Source organism: Anabrus simplex, chromosome 4 (assembly GCF_040414725.1).
Source record: "Anabrus simplex isolate iqAnaSimp1 chromosome 4, ASM4041472v1, whole genome shotgun sequence".
Lineage (NCBI taxonomy): Eukaryota > Metazoa > Arthropoda > Insecta > Orthoptera > Tettigoniidae > Anabrus > Anabrus simplex.
This window is the reverse complement of record NC_090268.1, coordinates 434,235,033-434,258,039: the sequence shown is the minus strand read 5'-3', so window position 1 is coordinate 434,258,039 and position 23,007 is coordinate 434,235,033. Positions and strand designations below refer to the sequence as shown.

Here is a 23,007-nt window from a genome sequence, read left to right as displayed (position 1 = left end):
ACACCATCGATCTGCATTTAGGGCTGTCATCCAGGTGGCATATTCCTTATTGGATGTTTCAGGGTTGCCAACAGTGGTCTTCAAACCCACCATCTCCAAAATGCAGGCTCACAGCTGCGTGACCTAAACTGCATAATCAACTCCCTTGGTACTTCATGACACTTTTCATGTCACAAGTATGAGGTTTTCCATAAAGCCAAACCTATGTCGTTAATCTCTGATCAGCTATATTTGTTTAATACTCCCTCACGCAACATAAGTGTGCACTGTGCGTGGTTATCATGGTTACCAAGATCAACAATATTATAACTAACGGTTATTAATACTTCAACAAAAATTATCATGACCTAAAGTTTGTGGCCACGTTGTATAATGTTCTGAAAAAATTATGATTATGCGAGAGGTGTGTGTGTGTGTGTTTTTTTTAGCCTGCTGAAAGTGAGATCTGTGATTCCAGTTTGAGGGAAGCCAGCCAGGTAAATGGAACTGACACAGTGGATGCCTCCTAAACTGGCATCAGGTTAAATGCCGGACCTAGTGAATTATATAACTTGTGGTTTCCCCTGATCACGGTGGCTACACTGACCGTCACCCCACCGTGATTGTGGACATTATATTGGCTTGTTCCGTTTTGCTATTTTGAGTCAGTTTGTAAGCCTAATATGTTTCAAAATATATTTTTAATGCATTTTACATAAAAGTATAGCCCTATAAATTGGTGGATAGGCATGTTATTTTAGTATTTTCAGTTTAATTGGCCATTTCACATTTGACCAATGGTCTGGTTCCGAGCAGATCATTTGAGAGGGTGTTCACTGTAGTTGGAATTCTGTCAACATTTTGCTTGCCTGTAATGTTTGGTAATGAATCACATTTTCTATTCTCTCTTCTCTTTTCCTATGTTTACCTGGCTTTCTTAGCTTAAACTGCCCACATCAGAACTGAAAATCTGTCGAAATGGCCCCACTATGGGTGTTGAAGCCTTTCTTTCTGATGAAGCTGGGGAACAGAAATGAGCTTATCGGAGGAGGGTGAGATGAACTGGAGTTAGCTGGCTTGTGTACCGTAACCGTGTTTTTTTTTTTTTCTTTCTATTTCTTCCTCTTCCCATATTGACCTGTGCAGTATCCAGTATTCGGAAGATAGTGGGTTCAAACCCCACTGTCGACAGCCCTGAAGATGGTTTTCCATGGTTTCCTATTTTCACACCAGGCACTTCCTCTAACGCATTACTTTGTCAATTTATGTATTTTTCTTCTAAACAGTGTTATGTGGCTGAAGATGTTGATAATATACGAAACATGTACCACTTTTAACCATTAAATTGCCTTAGGCAATCATTGTATCAACTAGGTGGAAAATAAATAAATACTTAGTTGTGAATCCATTGAAGTGCGATACGGACCATGAAACTAATTTTATGTAGACCTACCGGTATCTGTGTCGGTGCGACGTAAAGCAACTTGTAAAACAAAAATTTTAAAAAACACTGACTTGTTATTGTGTTTATGTGTTCCTTTCAATGTTCTTATCTCTCTTTATATGTCTTAGCACAGGATAGGGTGGCATGGAGGGCTGCATCAAACCAGTCTGTGGACTGATGACTCAAACAACAACATTAATGAATCTGTATCACTTCATCAACCTTGTCAATATTCTCAACTAAATGTGACAGTGTTGATCGTTGACATGAATTGGGAATGTTATAAGTGAATATTATTTCTTGGAGAAATAATATTTTGTTTTATTATTTTTGACAATTAATATACCTTTCTTGACTTTTCAGGCATACTTTTCAATAAGGATTTTGGACAACATATTCTCAAGAATCCATTAATTATCCAGGCAATGGTAGATAAGTCAGCTCTGAGGCCAACGGATGTAGTTCTGGAAATTGGTCCTGGTACTGGTAATATGACAATTAAACTTCTTGAGAAGGCCAAGAAAGTAGTGGCATGTGAAATAGATCCAAGGTTTGTGAGCTCTTCAATGGTAATATATTTTATTGAATGGTTCCAACTCATTCCTCTTAATTCATGTTTTTTCCTTTTACAGATTGGTGGCTGAGTTGCAGAAACGTGTACAAGGGACATCATTTCAGTCAAAACTACAGATTATGATTGGGGATGTTCTGAAGACAGAATTACCTTTCTTTGATATCTGTGTTGCAAATATCCCTTACCAGATTTCATCTAGGCTTGTTTTTAAACTTCTTCTGCACAGACCATTCTTCCGTTGCGCAGTTCTGATGTTTCAACGTGAGTTTGCACAGAGACTGGTGGCAAAGCCGGGTGATAAACTTTATTGTAGACTTTCGATTAATACTCAGCTGCTTGCTAGGGTTGATATTCTTATGAAGGTATGGTATAACTTTAATCTAGATTGCCTAAAGGGAAATTTCATGTAATGAGGTAAAAGCTCACATGATTACCATGCAGTGATATATGTAATCCACAATACTGTCGTCTTACTTTCTTCATCTTTATCTGAAAATTTTTACTAGAACTATACAATAGACCCCCATGCAAGACAGCTGCTCGATGTTCTTTTGTTGCTAGTGGCTGATAAGGGAAGTCTTTGAGGCGTTACTCTCTGATCCTGTTCAAATTGTGCATGCGGGTAGCTGAGGTAGTGTACAGTCCAAGAGTGAAAACCATATGTGAATCCACGGCCTGTTTTCAGTCATTCGACCGGGTCAGGAATGGAATGAATGAAGCCCTCTTTAGCCGCGAGTATATAAATTGTGCCGGCTGCCTTAGCCTGTTGCACTCCTTTGGGGCAATGATTAATGATTGACAGATGAAATATTGGAGAGTGTTGCTGGAATGCAATATAACAGGGAAAACCAGAATACCCGAAGAAAAACCTCTTCCACCTCCGCTTTGTCCAACACAAATCTTACATGGAATGACCGGGATTTGAACCACGGAACCCAGCGGTGAGAGGCCGGCATGCTGCCACCTGAGCCACAGAGGCTCAGTGAAAATCATATGTGCCTGGATTAATATTTAATGCTGTTTATATAGCGTTTGAAAGTTGTAAAAATACTTGCAGAGACATGCTATGTAGTAGCCAGAGCCCAAGATAAGATTGAGAGGAATGAATGATACCCATACGGTTGGAGTATTGTCTGGGTTTGATCAGAAGAAGAGCATTCACTGATGGGCAACACATTTATCATGATCATCTTGCACATCCACTGGCTGAGCTGAGACTCTCTAGAACATAAACCTCTCCATCATTTTCTGCCCACTATCTTTCTGTAGATGAATATTGTTACTTGGGTAGTAAAATAACAAACGATGGCAGAAGTAAGGAGGACATAAAATGCAGACTAGCACAAGCAAGGAAGAGCTTTCTTAAGAAAAGAAATTTGCTCACTTCAAACATTGATATAGGAATTAGAAAGATGTTTTTGAAGACTTTCGTGTGGAGCGTGACATTGTATGGAAGTGAAACATGGACGATAACTAGCTCAGAAAGAAAGAGAATAGAAGCTTTTGAAATGTGGTGTTACAGAAGAATACTGAAGGTGAGATGGATAGATCGAATCACGAATGAAGAGATACTGAATCAAATTGGTGAGAGGAGATCGATTTGGCTAAATTTGACAAGAAGAAGAGATAGAATGATAGGACACATTTAAGACACCCAGGACTTGTGCAGTTGGTCTTTGAAGGAAGTGTAGGTGGTAAGAACAGTAGGGGTAGACCAAGGTTTGAATATGACAGCAGATTAGAGCAGATGTAGGATGCAGTAGTTACGTAGAAATGAAAAGGTTAGCACAGGATAGGGTGGCATGGAGAGCTGCATTGAACCAGTCTATGGACTGATGACTCAAACAACAAACATCTTTCTGTTGCCATTCTGGTTCAGTCATCCCCTTTTTTCTTCACCCGCTCCTCCACTCTATTCAGCCATCTGTCCCTTGGTCTCCTGTTTTCACCTCTCATCTCGTGCATCTTCCTGGCCATCCTCTTCTTCTCTATTCTCTTCACGTATCCATATCATCTAAGCCTTGATTCCTCCATCTTATCCTGCAATGGTTCCACTTGCAATAGTTCTCTAACTTTGCTATTTTGTATCTTATCCATTTTTGTACTCTTATTCTACTTTTCAAAAATTTCATCTCACCAGCTTGTAACAATTTATTCAGCTAGTCGGGCAAACTATGAAGCCAAAAGACTTAAATCACTTAAAATCAAAATCCTGGAAGTGACAAAATCCATTGTGTTTAATACAAAATGTTTAGAGTTAAATATCATCTCCAAATAAGTCTGCATCTAAACAATACCCACTGAGCTCGTTAGCTGCAGTCGCTTAAGTGCAGCCAGTATCCAGTATTCGGGAGATAGTGGGTTTGAACCCCACTGTCGGCAGCCCTGAAGATGGTTTTCCAATTTCACATCAGCCGCTTCCTTCCTATTACTAAATGTAAATAAACTCCATTATCATAAAACTGCAGGAATAGATGGTATTAGACCTGAAATGGTAAAATACAGTGGGAAGGAAGGGATGAAATGGCTTCACCAGGTAATGAGATTAATATGGATTAGTAAGGTACCTTATGATTGGACAAAAGCAGTAATTGCACTTATCTGTAGGAAAAGGGAAGGGCAAGGATTGCAACAACTATCGAGGTATTTCATTGATCAGTATATTAGGCAAGGTGTTCACTGGCATTTGGGAAGGGAGGGTGCGATCAATGGCTAAGAGTAAATTGGATGAAAACCAGAGTGCTTTCAGAGACAGTTATATTGTGTAGATCTCAAGAAGGCATATGACAGAGTACCAGTACCGAGGTAAATGTTGTTAGCTGTTCTGAGGGAATGGGATTAAGGGTAGTTTATTAAATGCAATCAAAGGCATTTATGTTGACAGTTGGTCTACTGTAAGAGTAAGGCTGTAAACTTTCACCCTTGTTGTACTTAAGTTACAAGGATCATCTGCTAAAGAACATAAAGTAGCAGGGAGGAATTCAGTTTGGTGGAAATTTAATAAGCAGTTTGGCTTATGCTGACCACTTGGTCTTAATGGCAGACAGTGCTGGTAGCCTGCGGTATAATATCTTGGAACTTCAAAATTGAGGATTAAAGATATGTCAATAACAAAGAAACCTACCCGTAAGAGAATTGAATGTCAGGTTAAGAATACAAAACTGGAACAAGTAGATCATGTCAAGTATTTAGGATATGTATTCCCTCAGGATAATGGTATGGTTAATTTTGGATCATCAGATATTTGCGTCTTTGGAGATGGTTGATATTCTCCGTCTTACTGATAAACGGTGTATAACTTTTATACAAGATTTATACACCGTTTATGTGAAATTAATTTCTAATAAACCGTGTATAAGCCTCCTGTGTATGCATCTGTTATACTTATTCATTGAATTGCTTATACAGACCAGGATTCTTGTATAAGCGTTGTATAGCAGCGAGTAGCGGAAAAAGAAACGAGTGAGCAGTTTATTTTCATGGTATTTACTGTCTGCAGTAATATAATCGTAGTGAAATGTTTGACTTATCCATTTAACATTGAACACACATTGAAAGAATGGAAGATAACGTTGATGATCTTCACGATATTTTAAACATAGAAGACATACACCATTCAGAGGTTATGGAGGCTAGACATCTTCATAAAATAAAACACTTTAAAGAGACGGAATGACAATGAATAACTATAAAAGAAATTATGGTTGGGCGTACTTTTGTGTAATAATGTGTTACTGCTTAATAGACTTTTGAAATTGTGAGTTTATTATACATTATCTGCCTCTACAAAGATCTTTCTCAAATTTGAGTATAAAAAGGGACATATTCCTTGACTTAAAAATGGTATAACTTGAAAACTGTACGTAATATGATTTCCGTACTTTGTAGTTGAATACGCAGATATATGATGTATAAATGCCTAATAGAAACTTTTTTGATCAAACCTTTCTTTTAGCTACAAAACAGTTTTTCCTTTCTCCTGAAAAGTAAGGATTTTGGAATGTGTACCCTTTTCAACTCGCCGATTCAATTACAATTGCTTAAGTTTTTCGTACTATCCCAGTTAGGAGCTCTTGATCATTTCTTAAGCTTTACCATTTCTTTTGTGGTGTTCATTACACAACAAGCTGAAGAAATGTTGATATCAATATAAGCCAGTTTCCAGCTGTCTCACTTAGTGTTGCCACTGCCTTTTCGATATGCCCTGCTACTGCACGACTTTCTGGAAAGTTTTGCTCGTAGACAACCAGCAGATTTTACATAAAAACAATATATATACAATTCTCCACCTTATCAATACGAATTTATTTTACATTACAAATATTCAAGACTAGTTTCGACCCCTATGGGGTCATCCTCAGTTGACATGCATTGTAAATTGTTCATAAAAACATCACGTATAGTGGTAAAAGTTTGGTATGTCTAGTACATGACTAGTGTGCATTGTTCATAAAGACACATATTACCTTACTGCTATTACTATCCAATTTTAAGTTATATAGTATGGAACACAGATATATTTGTGTAACTCAACAGTGACAAGTTCAAATATTTACAGAAATGGCTGTTGATTAGTCACATGATATTACAGAACACAGGCTTGAACATTTTTGATTTAAGTATCAGTGCAACATCTTGCTTTTATACATACTAGAAGCTAAATTCATTTTGTAAAGTCATTACATTCTGATTGAAACTTAGTGCGAGGTTAAAATTGAATAAAAGTATATTCTAATGTGAACATTAAAATATTGTTAAAATGGGCATATAATCAAAAACAGTGATATGTATGCCACACATGTCTAGTATAAAAACTCATTACATTGATGCTGTTAGTGTGCAGTACAGCATATACACTGATTTGGAATAAATGGATTTGTACATATATTGTTCCAACAAAGTGGATCCATAAAAATATAAGATGTATAGGTAATTAGTATTATAATGATCCACTGCAAATTAGGTAATGCTGTTGTTTATCTGAAGATCTATTGGCAGCTACAGATGTTAAAGTTATTAAAAATGTTAATGGAGCATGTTTTCTTCCGTAGACGCGATGTTTAAGATTGGTGGCATTAGTCAAATATGATGAAAGTTTTGCGTCTTGGTGCACGTTGGTTAGTTCTAGAAGCTTGTATGTAATGAGAAACCAAGGTGGAGTGTCTGGAAATAGAAATAAAAGTGTGATAATGTTGTGGATAGAAAGTGTGGTAGTGAAACGTATGTCGTTTACTTACGTAAAGTGCTGGAGCCGTGCGTTCTTAGTAGCTGCCTGTTGGGATCTGGTGCGCGTAGCTCTGAGATTGTAGTTAGCGGCGGTAGAGGGGAGGTTTGGGGGGATAGGTGGAGTGTTAGTAATAGGAGTGGGGTTGGAGGGGAGAGGGTTTTGAGGCGGTTGATTTGAACATATCGATTTTTGCTTGTTTATCCTTTTGATATAGAAATCTTTTAATAAGGGAATTGCTGCATGAAAAAGGATGTTGTTTCTGTCTATACTTTCATTTAGGTTGGAGTTTGGATTCACATATTTGTCTAAATTTATGTAAAATTCTTCTATTATACTGAGTAAGGGACTTTTTGGATTCATGTTAAGGATTTGCATGTCGTTATTAATGTCTGTGAAATTATGTTTTTGATCGTCAATATGCTGACCCATAGCTGAAAAATGCCTGTGTTTGACGGCGTTTACATGTTCATTATATCGTATTAAAAAACTTCTACCGGTAAGTCCTATATAGCTGGCTTGGCAGTCGTTACATTTTAGGCGATAGACTCCTGAATGGTTGTATTTGTTTGTGTTATTAACTAATTTGGAATTGTATAGTATGTTGGTATTGTTGCGTGCCGTTTTGTATGCTATTTTTAGGCCTTGTTTTTTGAAGATGTTTGTTATGGGATGTATATGGTTATTGTTATAAGTAAACAGTGCATATTCTTTTTTATTTTTAGTGATTCTGGTTAGCTTGGTTTTAGGTTGGTTTTTGACTTTATTGATGATCCGGTTTATCATTTCTCTTTTGTATCCATTTTGTTTTGCTATTTCATGGATTGTGTTTAGTTCTTTATTTAGATTTTCTTTTGAAAGTGGAATGTTGTATGCTCTATGAATCATACTATAGTATGCAGCTCTTTTATGGGCATGTGGGTGGGTGGAGTCTATCTTTATTGTATTTGATGTATGGGTAGGTTTCCTATATATATTGTATGTTAGGTGGTTGTTATGTCTGGTTATGGATATATCTAAGTAGTTTATGGTGTTGTTGTGTTCAGTGTCCATGGTAAATTTAATGTGGGGATCTATTTTATTTAGTTGTTCTAGGATTATGTTTTCATTAGTATGTCTGTTGTCCATGATTATAAATGCATCATCGACAAACCTGCACCAATAGATTATATTTTCTATTTTTTTAATTTCTTGATGTTCTAAGTGATCCATATATATATCAGCTATTATGCCTGATATTGGTGATCCCATGGGTAGTCCTTTTTGTTGATAAATAGTGTCATGGAACTTGAAATAGTTGTTATTGATAGCAAATTGTAGAAGTTTAATAAATTCATCTATTTCCAATTTGCTTAGCTTACTGTGGTTATAAAGGTTGGATTCTATGATAGTGATAGTTTTTTGTGTGGGTATATTAGGATACATGTTTGTTATATCATATGTAGCTAGCTTGTAAAAATGTTCTATTCTAATATTCTTAGTAATGTTGCAGAAATCTATTGAGTTTTTTATGGTTTTGTTTGCTTGAAAAACATAATGTTTTTTGAGGAATTTTTGTATGTATTTGGATAATTTATAAATAGGGCTTGGTCTATAATTTATTATGGGTCTCATAGGAATGTTGTTTTTGTGGATCTTGGGATAAGCTTTAGCTGTAGGTATCCCTGGATTCATGGTGGTTAATTTTGCAGTTTCCTGTTCGTTCATAAGAAAATTGGTGTTTTTTAGGAGAATTTTTAAGTTTTTCTGGATACTGTTAGTGGGATCTTTAGTCTTAATTTGAAAGGTTTCATCTTGAAAGCAGGTTTTTGTTTTTGTTATATATTCCTCTTTATCCATAATAACTGTAGTGTTTCCTTTATCTGCCTTTGTTACTATTAGGTTATTTTGCTGTATTTTATTTTTGAGTACCTTAATTTGTGTTTGGTTTGTGATATCTTGATTCTGAGGTTTTTGAGTGATCTTATCAACATATTGTGGTAGTGTTTTTTTGATTTCATATCTAATTTCATTTTGTTTTTCTTGAGGTATTTTATTTAGAGCATCTTCTGTTTCAGTAATAATGGTGGCTATGTTTTCAAATACTGAATTGTTTTTCCAGTTATGTTTTGGTCCCTTGCTCAGTATAATTGTTTCTTTTTCATTGAATGTTGTGTTAGTTAGGTTTTGGAGTGGGGGATGGAAAATATGTTGGTTGTTATCAGTAGAAACAGTAATATGTTGTCTATGTTGTGTATGGTTGGTTTGGTTTAGTGATGTCTTGAGTGCGTTAAGTTTCTTGTTTAAGGTATTCTGCTTTTGTATGGCTATGTTTTTTATCTTTTCGTTAGTTATTTGTTGGAAATTGCTCCAGTATGTGTGTGGTAGCTCATGTGAGGCTTTAAGGTGCGCTTCATACATTTGTGTGTTTAGGTGTTGTTTTTTCCTATACATGAATTTAATTTCTTCTTTCAGCCATATTCGATTGGTTTTGTTTTGGGTGTTTTGGGTTTGATATGTGCTTCTATGTTTATTATTATATTTCTTAAGAAATTTAGGAGTTAGATTATTAAGTAGGCATTGTTTTAAGAAAGTGATGTTTTTGACAATATTTGTGATCTTAATCTTCAGATTTTGATATCTGTGTGCTATTCTTCTTGCCTGGTTGGCTTTTCCACTGTTGTTTATAAGTTTCATTTCCGTATTGATGGATATTACTTTACATAAAAACAATATATATACAATTCTCCACCTTATCAATACGAATTTATTTTACATTACAAATATTCAAGACTAGTTTCGACCCCTATGGGGTCATCCTCAGTTGACATGCATTGTAAATTGTTCATAAAAACATCACGTATAGTGGTAAAAGTTTGGTATGTCTAGTACATGACTAGTGTGCATTGTTCATAAAGACACATATTACCTTACTGCTATTACTATCCAATTTTAAGTTATATAGTATGGAACACAGATATATTTGTGTAACTCAACAGTGACAAGTTCAAATATTTACAGAAATGGCTGTTGATTAGTCACATGATATTACAGAACACAGGCTTGAACATTTTTGATTTAAGTATCAGTGCAACATCTTGCTTTTATACATACTAGAAGCTAAATTCATTTTGTAAAGTCATTACATTCTGATTGAAACTTAGTGCGAGGTTAAAATTGAATAAAAGTATATTCTAATGTGAACATTAAAATATTGTTAAAATGGGCATATAATCAAAAACAGTGATATGTATGCCACACATGTCTAGTATAAAAACTCATTACATTGATGCTGTTAGTGTGCAGTACAGCATATACACTGATTTGGAATAAATGGATTTGTACATATATTGTTCCAACAAAGTGGATCCATAAAAATATAAGATGTATAGGTAATTAGTATTATAATGATCCACTGCAAATTAGGTAATGCTGTTGTTTATCTGAAGATCTATTGGCAGCTACAGATGTTAAAGTTATTAAAAATGTTAATGGAGCATGTTTTCTTCCGTAGACGCGATGTTTAAGATTGGTGGCATTAGTCAAATATGATGAAAGTTTTGCGTCTTGGTGCACGTTGGTTAGTTCTGGAAGCTTGTATGTAATGAGAAACCAAGGTGGAGTGTCTGGAAATAGAAATAAAAGTGTGATAATGTTGTGGATAGAAAGTGTGGTAGTGAAACGTATGTCGTTTACTTACGTAAAGTGCTGGAGCCGTGCGTTCTTAGTAGCTGCCTGTTGGGATCTGGTGCGCGTAGCTCTGAGATTGTAGTTAGCGGCGGTAGAGGGGAGGTTTGGGGGGATAGGTGGAGTGTTAGTAATAGGAGTGGGGTTGGAGGGGAGAGGGTTTTGAGGCGGTTGATTTGAACATATCGATTTTTGCTTGTTTATCCTTTTGATATAGAAATCTTTTAATAAGGGAATTGCTGCATGAAAAAGGATGTTGTTTCTGTCTATACTTTCATTTAGGTTGGAGTTTGGATTCACATATTTGTCTAAATTTATGTAAAATTCTTCTATTATACTGAGTAAGGGACTTTTTGGATTCATGTTAAGGATTTGCATGTCGTTATTAATGTCTGTGAAATTATGTTTTTGATCGTCAATATGCTGACCCATAGCTGAAAAATGCCTGTGTTTGACGGCGTTTACATGTTCATTATATCGTATTAAAAAACTTCTACCGGTAAGTCCTATATAGCTGGCTTGGCAGTCGTTACATTTTAGGCGATAGACTCCTGAATGGTTGTATTTGTTTGTGTTATTAACTAATTTGGAATTGTATAGTATGTTGGTATTGTTGCGTGCCGTTTTGTATGCTATTTTTAGGCCTTGTTTTTTGAAGATGTTTGTTATGGGATGTATATGGTTATTGTTATAAGTAAACAGTGCATATTCTTTTTTATTTTTAGTGATTCTGGTTAGCTTGGTTTTAGGTTGGTTTTTGACTTTATTGATGATCCGGTTTATCATTTCTCTTTTGTATCCATTTTGTTTTGCTATTTCATGGATTGTGTTTAGTTCTTTATTTAGATTTTCTTTTGAAAGTGGAATGTTGTATGCTCTATGAATCATACTATAGTATGCAGCTCTTTTATGGGCATGTGGGTGGGTGGAGTCTATCTTTATTGTATTTGATGTATGGGTAGGTTTCCTATATATATTGTATGTTAGGTGGTTGTTATGTCTGGTTATGGATATATCTAAGTAGTTTATGGTGTTGTTGTGTTCAGTGTCCATGGTAAATTTAATGTGGGGATCTATTTTATTTAGTTGTTCTAGGATTATGTTTTCATTAGTATGTCTGTTGTCCATGATTATAAATGCATTTTTATACTAGACATGTGTGGCATACATATCACTGTTTTTGATTATATGCCCATTTTAACAATATTTTAATGTTCACATTAGAATATACTTTTATTCAATTTTAACCTCGCACTAAGTTTCAATCAGAATATAATGACTTTACAAAATGAATTTAGCTTCTAGTATGTATAAAAGCAAGATGTTGCACTGATACTTAAATCAAAAATGTTCAAGCCTGTGTTCTGTAATATCATGTGACTAATCAACAGCCATTTCTGTAAATATTTGAACTTGTCACTGTTGAGTTACACAAATATATCTGTGTTCCATACTATATAACTTAAAATTGGATAGTAATAGCAGTAAGGTAATATGTGTCTTTATGAACAATGCACACTAGTCATGTACTAGACATACCAAACTTTTACCACTATACGTGATGTTTTTATGAACAATTTACAATGCATGTCAACTGAGGATGACCCCATAGGGGTCGAAACTAGTCTTGAATATTTGTAATGTAAAATAAATTCGTATTGATAAGGTGGAGAATTGTATATATATTGTTTTTATGTAAAGTAATATCCATCAATACGGAAATGAAACTTATAAACAACAGTGACAACCAGCAGAAGCGATCATAAAGGCGGTGAATGTGTGAAATACGTCAATGAACTGCAGGAAGAGATTCCTACGACTTGGAACAAGTGTATACATGCTGTATAGTAATACAATGCGTATACCACGTTTATTAGTAAGAAAAATATACAACGCTTATACAGGGTTTATTCACTGTATAACCGTACAAGTGTTAAACAACTGTATAAGGACTTTTTATTAGTAAGACGGTCTGAGTGTAAGCTGACTGTTTATTGACGATGAGAAATCTTTTCATCATAATTGTTATCAAAATCTTCTAAGTTGTCCTCTCGTTTTCATCACGAATATAAACATTGCTGTTCTGTTCTGATCTCTTTGATGACACCTTCTTCCTTGTCACCAAGCAAGTTGGTCATGCGGTTAGGGACGCGCAGCTGTAAGTTTGCCTTCAGGAGATAGTGGGTTCAAACTCCACTGTTGGCAGCCCAGAATATGGTTTTCCGTGGTTTCCCATTTTCACACTAGGTAAATGCTGGAGCTGTACCTTAATTAAGGCCAAGGTCGCTTCCTTCCCACCCCTAGCCCCTTCCTATCCCATTGTTGCCATATGACCTATCTGTGTTGGTGTGATTCAAAGAAAATAAATAATAGGCCGCCGTAGGAGAAAACAACAGGAAACAAGAACTGACCCGCCAGAAAACAGCGATACATTAAAAACATTACAGACAGGATTGGCAAGATACTGGACAAATACGACATAAAAACCATCTATAAACCACACCGAAAGCTAGCCCATTATCTACTACCAGTAAAAGACACAATAGAACTACAGGCTCCTGGAGTATACCGCATTGAATGTAGCTGCGGAAAGTGCTGTGTTGGTGAAACAAAACGTCTGATCTCTTAATGATCTCCACCCGCCTAAAAGAACACATCCGTCACACCAAGAATCAAAACACAGATATTTCAGCAGTAGCCAAGCATTCCTACGAAACAAGACACGGATTATCATTTGACAAGACTAAGATTCTTGCAGCTATCTCTTGGAATCTGGAAAGGAAAATCTGCGAGGCTATCGAAATCAGGAAACATCCGAACAATATGAATTTAGAAGAAGGATATAAAATCAGTAATTTTTGGATGCCTATCACACATAGATTAAGACATACAGACCACAACATAAACACACCGGTCGAACCAGCCCCACTACCCAGCTATGACACATACTTTCCAGAATTCTCACGAGACAGCCAGGGGGATTACCTCAGCCAGAAAGGCTAGGATATATAGACCAAGGTCAGGAACCACTCTTTGTAGTGTGATTGCTGCCTGGGAGACTGATTACCTCAGATCGAGTAGGGGTGTTTCAGTCGCCTTGACAAAGAATACTGCAATGTATTTGAAACGTCGGTAAACTGTACGTAATGAACAGAAAACAACAACACGGTTCAACCCGGAAAATAAACTAAATAATTCTACACACCGTGGAAGCTTCACCTCTAAGATAAATTAAGTATAAATTATTTCCACCTTTTGTGCAATGTAAGTTACACTAGATTTTCGGAAAAGTATTGAGAGATAATGAAGATCCAATCACGGATCTTACCAAGAAGACTACTGTTGAGTCAGATGGTCAGTGAATATTGGATTACAATGTGGTCAGCATTACTTCATCTCCCGTTGCATTGCTTGGCTTTCATTACCGGATCCTCTGCCTCTTGTATTAGCCAGCTCCTCAGCTGGCTTCACGAGGATGCATGTCCAGTTCCAACCCTCACTCCAGAATTTGAAATCTCTAGTAGACTGGCAGGAATTCAAACTATGCACTTTCAGGTAAGAGGCAGACACCAAGGGGCTGGGTAATAATAATCATAATAATGTCCCGTCTGTCGCGAGTTGGCTGTGCGGTTAGAGGTGCATAGCTGTGAGCTTTTATTCGGGAAATAGTGGGTTTGAACCCCACTGTACCGGGCGAGTTGGCCGTGCAGCTGTGAGCTTGCATCCGGGAGATAGTGGGTCCGAACCCCACTGTCGGCAACCCTGAGGATGGTTTTCCGTGGTTTCCCATTTTCACACCAGGCAAATGCTGGGGCTGTACCTTAATTAAGGCCACGGCCACTTCCTTCTCACTCCTAGCCCTTTCCTATCCCATTGTCGCCATAAGACATAACTGTGTCGGGGCAGCGTAAAGCAGCTTGTAAAAAAAGAAAGTCTTGTGACACTTGACTGTGAAAGTATGAAAAATTTGTATGTGCAGTAACACAGCAGTAATTCTTGGATGCCTATCACTCATAGATTAAGACATACAGACCACAACATAAACACACAGTTCGAACCAGCCCCACTACCCAGCTATGACACATACCTTCCAGAATTCTCACGAAGCAGCCAGGGGGCTTACCTCAGCCAGAAAGGCTATGTAAACATTTTGTAAGTTAAATACATTTAAGCTCTTTAGGCTTGTTCAATTGTAAAATCACCAGCGTTTCGCCCCAGTGTAGTGGGCTCATCAGTTTGATTGCTACACCTTTCCAAGATGTTGGTGGCTACTGCGCTGTTGAGACACCACTGCAAGCCTCTTATGTATAGGTAGAACAATTCAGTTATGGTGCACTAGGGGAAGCATGTGCCTCCACTTGTATAAATGTCTGCCTTTGGCCATTATATCAAAAATAAGGTTCGCCCACGCGGGCGAAACGCTGGCAATTTCCGATTGAGAAAGCCTAAAGAGCTTAAATGGTTTTAACATTTACAATCGATGAAATTAAATATTGTTTCCTTCTAGGAACCTTATTTTTGATCTTTTGTAAGTCATCAATACATGTTTCCAGGATGTTATGCGACATAATAATGTATTGAGAGAGACTTTAAATTCTAAAGAAAATAATTTTTCTTCTTCTCGTGGAAAATTAGTTAAATCACAGCTACGAGGTTTTCATTCTTAGGTGTCAATGTGGGTAAACAACACAAAGCAAGGCAGCTTCAGAGAGCAGCATCCCACAAGCCAAAACAGACTTTACTTTTGAAGTCATGTATGCCTGTGTTTTACCAGCCAACTTTTATATAGCTGGTCACCTTACACCCTTCCCTTGTGAGTTATGACATTGATCATTTGCTTTCCGTATCTGTTGTGTACTTGTCTAGGCAAGTCACCTTTCTTATACAATCTGATTTATTTTTCGTTGTAAGTAGATAATATTTTCTAAATAAATATTTTAATGCTGTCTGTTTTTGTCTCTTAGGTTGGAAAGAACAACTTCAAACCTCCCCCAAAAGTGGAGTCCAGTGTCGTACGAATAGAACCTCGTAATCCACCTCCTCCAATAAACTTCACAGAGTGGGATGGATTAACTCGTATTGCCTTCATCCGCAAAAATAAAACCTTAAGTTCTGCGTTTAAACAGAATGCTGTTACTGCAACCATGGAAAAGAACTATAAAGTCCATTGTTCTTTGAATAATATTGTAAGTAATATTTTAACTTTCTGCTATATAGGATACATGTTAAAGTATACGCTTACTAGGGAAGTATATGACATAGCCACACTATAATTCCTCTCCTCCACCGTCAAAGTAGTTGGTGGTGGTGAGAGATTGGAGCCAAAAATGATGTTATGCTAATGACTTGGCTTTAGCCATGCAACACAAGGTTATCAGGAAAACAAAAGAAATTTTCATAGAGGATCTGTCCATCATGGCAGATTTTTACAGGAAATGGAGACTCAGGCGCATTGCATCCCGGACAGAAGTATCTTGTTTCCTTTTGAATAACCACCTGGTAAACACAAAATGAACATCAACTTCTCCAGTCGAGTACTTAATCACAACAGGTTTCCAAAATATCTTGTGTTATCTTAGGCCAGACTTGATCATTCAAACAACATCTCTTGAATGTATTGGAAAAACTTAAAATCAACACAGTGTTGTTCAGAAACTGTGTGGTACTACCTCAGATTCTACTGCAAGCATCCTGTGTTCTTTGGCCTTAGCACTCGTTTTCTGTACTGAGTACTGTGGTCTGGTGTTGCTTAACAGCCCATAAAGAAACTATCTTTACTGGCAACTGAATACCATCTTATGTCATATCTGGCACCATCAGGTCTACTCCAACTACTAGTTCCTGCTGCCGTTTGAAAGAATACCACCTGATATACGAAGATCTAATGTTCCTGTTCAAGAATATAATCTGCTGTAATTCTTGGCTTCTTGTTCTAGATGTGATACCTGTTCTCAGTCTCCAAAGACTACAATCACGAAAACCACCCTTAGTTATGCTGCTGTAAAGATGTCAACAGACTGCTTTGGAGGAGTGGAAGGACTGCTTGAAGAACTCTACTTGCTCCTGCACATCATCTTCACTGGAGAGCAAATTACTGTCAGATCCCACCTGCCATGCATGACATGGACTGGACTGAACGGGATCAGGATGGGTTGTAGAAGATGCAGGGATTTTTTCTACGAATAAAACATCATACCATCTCCAGAATGTGATTGTACTGTAGACCATTCTCCACACTGTAAGCAGGTGTCAGCTCAAGCTTATCCAGGTTGCTGGGAAGATTTCCTACTGTTATATGAGGGATGGGTTTAGCAGTTGCAGTATATCTAGTTAACATTTACATCTGGAATGATTATACAAAAATATTTATTATTGACAACAGTTAAAAATTGATGGGCCAGATGTTTGCTGTACTATAATACAGAAATACAATACCTGTAACAACTACAAGGTAGACGTAAATAGAGTAAATTAAGCTTGATCATTTCCTGTCATGTAAAATCCACTCCATTGTACAACTGACAGATAGTTCAGTTACAGAAAAATACATATAAAGCCAATCATTTTTTTGGATAATGAGAAATACAACAACAATTAACCATAAGTAATATAAGAATAATGCAAGTGAATGCAAACTGTTTTTTTAATTTTTATCATTATTATTATTATTTGCGTATGGACCCTGTTGGATCACGCAGTGCTTTTATGGTTCGCCTTTCTGGTCTTCCATATGGCTTTCATTTTTTCTCCGTGGGCTCTCTTCAGTCCACTTGGTACCTGGTCTCCTTGGAACTTCATTCTTTGGCGGTACTACCCATCTGTTTACTGTTTTATGGAACAGATTTCTGTCTAATATTTCTGATATTTCTCTCTGGGCTTTCTCCAGGTCCATTTTGACTTCTTGTATTCATGGTAGACTCTTCAATTTTCTGCTGTATGTCATGATATTGTGTGTAAGCCCTGTTGTTGGGAGTCTTTAAACGTTTCCATGAAATTTCCATCTTCGTTTTCTAATATCTGCTGCCAGGTTGGGCAGTTTCTCTGTTGCTTTACGGGATTTTAGTTTGTATCCATCTTCAGTTGTTTTCTGAGCCAAGAATTTTTCTCGTGACCTTTTGTTCTTCTGTCAGAATGTTCTCTAGATCCCCTGTTCTGCTGAGTACCAGCGTTTCATGTTTGATCACAGTATTGTAGTGCCTGCCTGGTCTCTGTGTGTGTGCACATGCATATTTTTTGTTGTAAATGTTCTTCAGTACGCTCTTTTGAGTTTCTGTAGGCGAACTTCATGTGCTTTCTTTTCTAACCCTGTTGATTCTAGAATTTCACCAAGGTATTTGAAGGGCAAAACCCGTTTTATCTGTCCATATTTTGTGTTTAGTTTGTGATTGCAAATTAGAGACTTAACTTTTTACTGAATATTTCCACCCTGTGCGAACATGCGCACAGCTTTTCTCTGTCACTTGCCCTTCTGTCTCTTCCTCTTGAACTATGTGTCAAATTGTCTAGCATGAACTGTGCATCAATTTCAAGGATGAGATCTGCAGATCCTAAGGCAACTTTTGCTACAATACCTTGGAGCTATCAACAACATTACAGCGAGAGAAGACAGAGACAAGCTCAGCCAAATCTTGGAAATTCTTGACAAGGAAGAAGGTGTCATCAAAGAGGTTACAACACTTGGCTACAATGAGATCCTTTTTCCACTCTTGTACACAAGAACCTCATTTATCTGGATTAAGTGAGACTGGAACTGATCCGGATTACTGAAAAACTGGATAATCCGGAAAAACTAAAAAAACAAATACAGTACATGTTATATAATATATTAACAAAAGTTGTACAGTAATTCCTTTTTTCAATTGTACAATAAAATATAAGAACACTTTTCTTACATTTACGACTCCGTTTTATTCACTAAAATAATGTGTGAGCCTTTTCTGTTTTACATTTGTATAGCGTTTGCACGCAGCTTGATCACGAAGACGTTTTACTAACATCAGTTTTGCTGGTGTAGTTTCAGTCTGGGAGTCTAAATAGGCCATCAGTTTGACCAGCTGCATTGTTGCATCTCCATGAGTCATTGTTTCTTCTGATGGAGCGCTGGTTTTATTTTCAAATTCACCATCACTCTCGTCATTGCCTGCCGAGGAACGAGAGGCAACAATTTATTCATCTGTCGTTATGCTGTAGCCTGAATTACAGTCATTTTCCAATCAGTCATTTACGTCGTTCACATCTACATCTGAGCATCCGGGAATGCGTGCAAATGTGTCAAGGAACTCAGGAGAGTCCACGGTTTCCCATTCTCAATTCCAGGCGAATACCGGGACGGTACCTTTGATAGACCGCAACCGACTTACTTCCAATTCCTGTCCTTAACTATCCTTGGCGGAAAAGATATTCAAGAAGAATCGACCCCGTGAAATAATTACTGTACAAGTAAAAATAATTTTTTATTATTTTCAATCCGGATAAACAAGGTTTTGTGTTTTGTGTACCATGATATGTCCTCTAAAGCCAGGCGTTTTCCAGATACTCATCAGTCAATCTGCAAGCTTTTCTGAACTCCTTATCTATCATGGAAAAATATGTCTGCCTCCGTAGCATAACTTATTTATAAAATCAATGTTCAGGGAGGCTCCTTTCATATACCCCTCTTCTCACAAGAGAATTTTATGAAAGAAAATAATATTCATCCTTCGTGCCCCTCCCCCCCCCCCCCCCTTCAATTTGTAATTCTTGTCATGCAGAAACAAAGCCGACTGTATTGTTATGCTGATTCTCTTGCTGAAAGCAATGCATATTTACCTTCTCTTCTCCTCATAGTATCACAAAATCATCTCCACACACATTATGCATTCACACTTACATGTACCTTTGTGTTAAACACATTTCTTTCCACTCTGATTCCTTGCTCCTCCTTGAGTACTTACTTTAAGTGAAGAGTTATTCATACTTCGTATTCTTTTGCAGGATATTCCTGAAGGTTTTAGTATGAAAGATAAGGTTGAAAACATCCTGAAGGTGAATAATTTTGAAACAAAACGAGCCAGAACCATGGATATTGATGACTTTATGAGGTAGGTTTGGTTGTATATATCTACACTAATATTATAAAGAGAGAAAGCTTGTGATTTTATATGTCCCTAACCTCAGAAACTGCTCAACTAATTTGAGTAATTCTTTTGCCATTAGAAAGCTTGTTTCTTCAAGATTGTCATAGGCTATGTACCAGGTGTCTCGCGCCTTTACTCTGGTGTTTTGAAATATATTTTCAGTTTTGTTTTTATAATATGCTGGTATCAGTCTAAAAAGCTAAGAATAATGGCCAGAAGGATTTGTCATGCTGACCACATGGCACCTCATAATCTGCAGCCCTTCAGGCTGAGCAGTGGTCAGTTGGTAGGTCCTGGCACTTCGAGTCTCTTGCGCCATGAGGGATTTGTCATATGTAGGTACAGTCAGCCCAAACAAGACTGCTGATCGGGTACGTCATGCGAGATCCAGTGTCAACAGAAAATGTTCAGGTTCTTATTGCAAACAAAATGTTGTTTACTACTGCTGCTGCTATCTGAGATGTTGTAAATTTAGATTTAGTGGTGTATTGTGGAAGGTATATGAGGTGGATCGGGAATGGAAATTGTGGGTAAGAGGTGGTACCTGAATCCGGGAGTTTGTATGTAGATGGTTTATTTATTGCTGAATTATATTAGATTTATCGATTGAAACAAAATGTGGTGTGGGAGAAGTGTTGGTATAGGCGAAGATGGTTTGGTAATGAGATGGTTTAATTTATTGCTGAAACTTTTGGAGTTGGAGAGATGATTGTATTAAGTGCGGGTTGGTAAATGTAGTGTATGATGGATTGAAGGGCGAGTGCGGAATGTTGGTTGTTATGGTTTGGACAGAGAGTAAGTTAGAGGACAATGAAGATGACGTATGTGCTGAATCCACAAGGACACGTAATGAGTGGTGGTTGCGATAGCAAATGTAATGCTGAGCATGGCTTGGGTTTTAAAATGAGATCAAGCATGACTAAATAATGGGCAAGTTGCAACATGAGAGGTAGTAATGCATTGAAATAAGAGTGGTATTTAAGGTAAGTGTGGAGGGAGACCAGTGTTGAAATTTGATTGTAAGTTATTATGATTTTCTGCTGGGTTAGGATTGTGTTATTTACTGTTGTGAACGTGGAGGACTTTTGTTTGGGTTATGGCTGGTTAGAATGTAAGTGCTGACTGTCGATGTTTTGGTATTGATCGGGAGTATGTCAGGGAAAATGAATGTGACGAAAGATACTGTAGGCATAAGGACAAGTGATGAGTTTGCTGGATCCTCGAGCCGAGGACTGCTACAGAATTGTTATCATTTTTGTTATTATTTATTCCTATTATCTCTATTATCATTATTATATTATTATGTATTTAGTTATTATTATTATTATTATTATTATTATATTATTATTATCATTATTTTATTATTATTTTATTATTATTATTTTTTATTATAATTATTAATATTGTGTCTTATTGCTTTGTGAACATGTAATGGGGCGGAAAGCCTGTTTGTTCATAAATAAAATAAATAAATAAATAAACTACTACTGCTGCTGCTGCTGCTGCTGCTGCACATCTAAGACATAACAGAGGTTGTGTTGGCATAAAGCAGCAGTGTCCACAGTAAGCTTGTCTCAGGGCATGGACGTTAAGAAAAGGTGTGTTAGGGAGTGTGGCATGACTAAATTCACTCTTGTAATATATTATTCTACAAAGTACAAGGGCGTGCTGGAAAGTAATGCCTCTGAATTTTTTATGTGAAAACCCTTAAAGCTTTTTAAATAAAACAAACTGTGATAACATTGTACATCTTTATTTTTCACGTCTACATATTTATGTCTCAACATAGTCACCCTGGAGACGAACACATTTCTCCGAACGGGAAACCAGTTTGTTGATACCATCATTGCAGAATGTTTATGTTTGACTTTGTCGACAGAGCCACAGCCGCACCTCTGTTTGCACTGCTTCATCACTATCAAAGTTAATTTCTCAAAGGTGTTCTTTAAGTTTTAGAAACAGGTGAAAGTCAGGGCTGTATGGAGGATGATCGATGACAGTGAATCCAAGACCTGTGATTGTTACAAATGTCGCAACGCTCGTGTGAGGTCAGATATTGTCATGCTGAAGCAGAAGGTGCTCCATGTGAGGACAAACTTGTTGAATTTGTGCTTTCAGTTTGCTGAGCGTCTCACAGTACCATGCAGAGCTTATGCCATTAGGCATGAATTCCAAAATTCCGAATGCACCCCACCTTGAACATCCCAGAATACTGTAAGCATGACTTTGGCTGCTGATGGCATGGTCTTGAACTTTATTGGCATTGGTGACCCTTTGCAGTAGAACTCCATTGATGCTCTGTGGGATTCGGGGTCTTAATGGTGAACTCAGGTTTCATCACCTGTCACAATGTTGTTCAGGAACCCATCACTCTCACGCTCGAAACGCAAAAGCAATTGTTGACAGATGTCCAGTCTTTTCTGTTTCATGTCAGGCGTGAGCGTTGAAGGCACCCACCTTGCACATAGTTTTCTGTACCCCAGTTCTGCAAGAATGGCCTGTACACGCTCTCGTGATATGCCACCCTTACCTGAGAGTTGTCTCTCTGTTATCCGACAGTTCTGTCTGATGAGTTCATCAACCTGATTCCGTTGAATGCCATCATTTGCTGTATGCGGTCATCCATTCTGAGCTCTATCACACATGTTGAGGTTTTTGCCACTTTCTCCTTCCTTCATTACGAGCACGAACAACCCAACTTTACACATTACTGATGTTGATATAATCATCACCGCACACAGCTTTCATTCTTCTATGGATTTCAATTGGAGGCACGTTTTCTGCTGTTATAAACTTGATTACAACACAAGGTTTCTCACGCACCGACATAGTTACATTAACAGTTCAACAATAATAAAGGTGTTTTAATTTATTCCACCTATTCAATACTTATATTTTCACTTATAGTTGTTACATAATTAAATTCTTAGTTACATGGGGACATGTTTCGCCCTCAATTAAGGGCATCTTCAGCCTAAATACAATAATCAAAAATACAACTAAA

General features: G+C 37.1%; 1 protein-coding gene across 1 annotated transcript in view; it reads left to right on the top strand.

Moving 5' to 3' along the window:
• LOC136872062 (dimethyladenosine transferase) overlaps positions 1-23,007 on the top strand; it is a 56,239-nt gene that overhangs the window by 632 nt on the left and 32,600 nt on the right. Inside the window, exons 2-5 of the mRNA XM_067145919.2 lie at positions 1,787-1,973; positions 2,056-2,359; positions 15,852-16,073; positions 19,861-19,967. Coding sequence (XP_067002020.1) covers positions 1,787-1,973; positions 2,056-2,359; positions 15,852-16,073; positions 19,861-19,967 — 820 coding nt within the window. The remainder of the gene's footprint in view (positions 1-1,786; positions 1,974-2,055; positions 2,360-15,851; positions 16,074-19,860; positions 19,968-23,007) is intronic.